The sequence below is a fragment of the Hyposmocoma kahamanoa genome, unplaced genomic scaffold (assembly GCF_003589595.1).
Source record: "Hyposmocoma kahamanoa isolate Upper Pololo Valley unplaced genomic scaffold, ASM358959v1 86, whole genome shotgun sequence".
NCBI lineage: Eukaryota > Metazoa > Arthropoda > Insecta > Lepidoptera > Cosmopterigidae > Hyposmocoma > Hyposmocoma kahamanoa.
Window position 1 is genome coordinate 2,315,471 of NW_020654289.1, and position 3,118 is coordinate 2,318,588.

The following is a 3,118-nucleotide window of genomic DNA, read 5'->3' on the forward strand; positions in this document are numbered from 1 at the left end:
GTAGTGCTGATTTGCCAACAACAACTGTTACCAGTACTACCGACGAACCAACAACAACAGAAACCAGCACTACAGACCAAACAACACCAACAGTAACCAGCACTACTGACGAACCAACAACAACAGAAATCAGCAGTACTGATTTGCCAACGACGACTGTAACCAGTACTACCGACGAACCAACAACAACAGAAACCAGCACTACTGACGACCCAACAACAACAGATATCAACAGTACTGATTTGCCAACGACAACTGTAACCAGTACTAGCGACGAACCAACAACAATGGAAATCACAACAACTGACGAACCAACAACAACAGAAATCAGCAGTACTGATTTGCCAACAACAACTGTTACCAGTACTACCGACGAACTATCGACAACTGACACCAGCACTACTGAAGCGACAACTGAAAATCCAATTATTAAAGACGGATTTTGGAATCCTTTAACTACTACTTTAACGGTATCATTTAGTGTCTTAGCTATTATCGGTATATCAGTATTTTTCTACTTATTTGGTAAACGACGCGCTGTAAATCAATTGTTGACTGAAGATATTGATGATGAGAGTGTACCAACTCCAGTTATTATACCGAGAGCTAGAGCATTCCCTGCAGATAGTAGTGTCGTCAATATTTATGATCGTTTTTAATAACATCCAACTGATACTGCATGGAAAATTTAAGCGTACTTAATTTATTTCTGTCCGTACAGTTACATGTCGTAGTAGTGTTAGTAGGTACAACAGAATGCAAAGTATTTATTTTCGGAAATAACTTGATTGGTCTGTCCATGATGCGATGATGCTGGTGATGATTCTTAAGAAGACTGCTGGTGCTGGGCCTCACTCTGGTCAACAGGAATGCCACTCTTCTTCGAACGACTTGGCTGAAAACCAGCACCCTGCGCTACCTTTTCAGCTCACGTAGTCCGTTAAATTTCCGCGATCCAGTGACTCAAATACTTAGTCACTTTTTCGAGCTCACAACCGTTTATATTGGTTGGTAGCACTGAACAAGTGGTACCCGATTTTAACACCAAGAGTTCACTCTTTTTGACTTGCACTACTGCCCAAATTACATGTTATTCAGTTACTGATTGCAATTGCATGACGGCAACATAGTGAGGAAAATTTTATTTTATTTTCTTTATTTTATTTATTTATTTACATCAGGTAACTGTGAGCGTTTTGAGTATACAAAACAAACATTATGTCTTTCACAAGCACGTTAATCGTGGCAAGCAAAACATCCAAGACGATTAGTTTTATCATTCGGACTCTGCAAAGCATAATGATATCAAATAGTCAGTTTTTTAATAAGAATTGCCAAAGATAGCATTAACTGTCCAGAATTGCTGTCACTTATACATCTACGTACTAACCTATTGCAATGTTTTTTTGCCGTAATGAATTTGATTTGGTCCGTCCAGATATAAGACAGTAAGGCGGAAAAACTATTTCTTTAATATTTTTTTTCCTTTTTGTTATTTTTCTTTTTAGTTTTCGTCTCTCCTTGCCTTTGGTAAGCACTTGATGTTCTATGAAATAACGTTAATTGCATTTGAATACTCATGATTACATAGTTAAAACTATGTATTTATACGATAAATTGCCGTATTTCTCAATGTAATTACAACGATACCTATTAATAAATTGATTTTGATTGCCGCACGTGTTCTTATACGCTTTTGTTTACGCGCCTTCAAATCTGACGCTTATGGAAGCGTTGCTGGCTACTGCACCACTAATTACAATATTCAAAAGAGCAGTTGTAGAGCTATTGTCGTGACACGGGCGCGCCATTTTTGCAGTCACAATAATTGCGCCGCAGTCGCGCATTACAGCATTTCTACAAGCGTCTAATTGAATTAAACTCTTTAATTGCGCACACATCGATTATCCTAACGTGATTAGGGGTTGGCTGGAGATGCGAAGATGGAGTCTTCATCGTCCATCCACGCAATATTTTTTCGAGGCGTCGAGATGATAGATAGTTGTAATACCTATTAAATTGTTTCAGCGCGTGTATCTCAGTTTTGTAATGACACATTGACATGTTCTTTTTGTCATTTTTGTACTTAAGATTGCAATTAAAAATAAGTGTACATAAGTGATTTTATATGAATTATATCGATTGCTTCACATAGGAAATGAAATATTTTTTTCGGATCTAAATTGCGCACATTAGTTTTTTCAAAGAAACCGTTTCCGGCATTTTACAACTTTTATGATATTATATGAGAACATTATGGTACCTGCAAAGAGCCCGAAAAAATTAATTCATTTCTAATTGTATGGATATTTAATATGAATTCGAATTTTGCTTATCATAAACAAGAAGAAAAGTAGAAAAATGACTTCTAAGCTTGAAAATACGATATTATACATTTTGCATGTTAAAATCAATACCGTCAATAAACAAAAATTGCATATTTTTTTAAATTTACTTTCAGAAAATTTTAAAACCATTCAGCACTTCATCAATTGCCGTTTTACAATTATCTCAGTTAAGTAGTCTTAATTTCAAATGTGGTTGTGAAATCATTTCTACGCTATTAAATTCTTAGCTGGTTAAGTAACATAACAATTTAAAACGATGTTCGTTCGGTAAACTCCTTCACGGGAAGCTTTCGGTTTGCTCCTTCTAAATGTACTTAGGAACAAACCATCAAACTTTCTCAGTCATTACACACTTTTAAAAGAAAAGTGTAAACAATGCCTGTTTAACATCCATAAATGGCAGCGCAAATCGAAGGAAGCGGAGAGAGCATCGAAGAGGATATTTTAGTAACAGTAAGAAAGAATTCGACCAGAGAAATACTGCCACCTTACTATTTCTGCCGTCAAGCAGTAACGTGAGCATTACTGCGTTCAGGTTTTAAAGGGTAAGAGCGCTAGTGAAATTGAACATGGGACTTGTCAACTTATGTCTCACGGTGGCGGGTTCAGTGGTAGTGCCTCTCAGAATTTTGGTGTTATAAAAATGAAAAAAAAAAATTAAAAAATCTTTTACTCGTCAGAACACACTGATAACGAACATCCCTTAGGAAACCGCAAGGGTCCGCTCCCACTCGTTTGCCACTACCTCGTGTCGATTGCATACACTGTAA

At 36.6% G+C, this 3,118-nt stretch overlaps 1 protein-coding gene across 1 annotated transcript in view; it reads left to right on the top strand.

Moving 5' to 3' along the window:
- Positions 1 to 2,840, top strand: part of LOC113234850 (salivary glue protein Sgs-3-like) — a 24,098-nt gene extending 21,258 nt beyond the window's left edge. Inside the window, exon 4 of the mRNA XM_026470372.1 lies at positions 31 to 2,840. Coding sequence (XP_026326157.1) covers positions 31 to 659 — 629 coding nt within the window. The 3' untranslated portion in view covers positions 660 to 2,840. The remainder of the gene's footprint in view (positions 1 to 30) is intronic.
- The last annotated feature ends 278 nt before the right edge of the window (positions 2,841 to 3,118 follow it).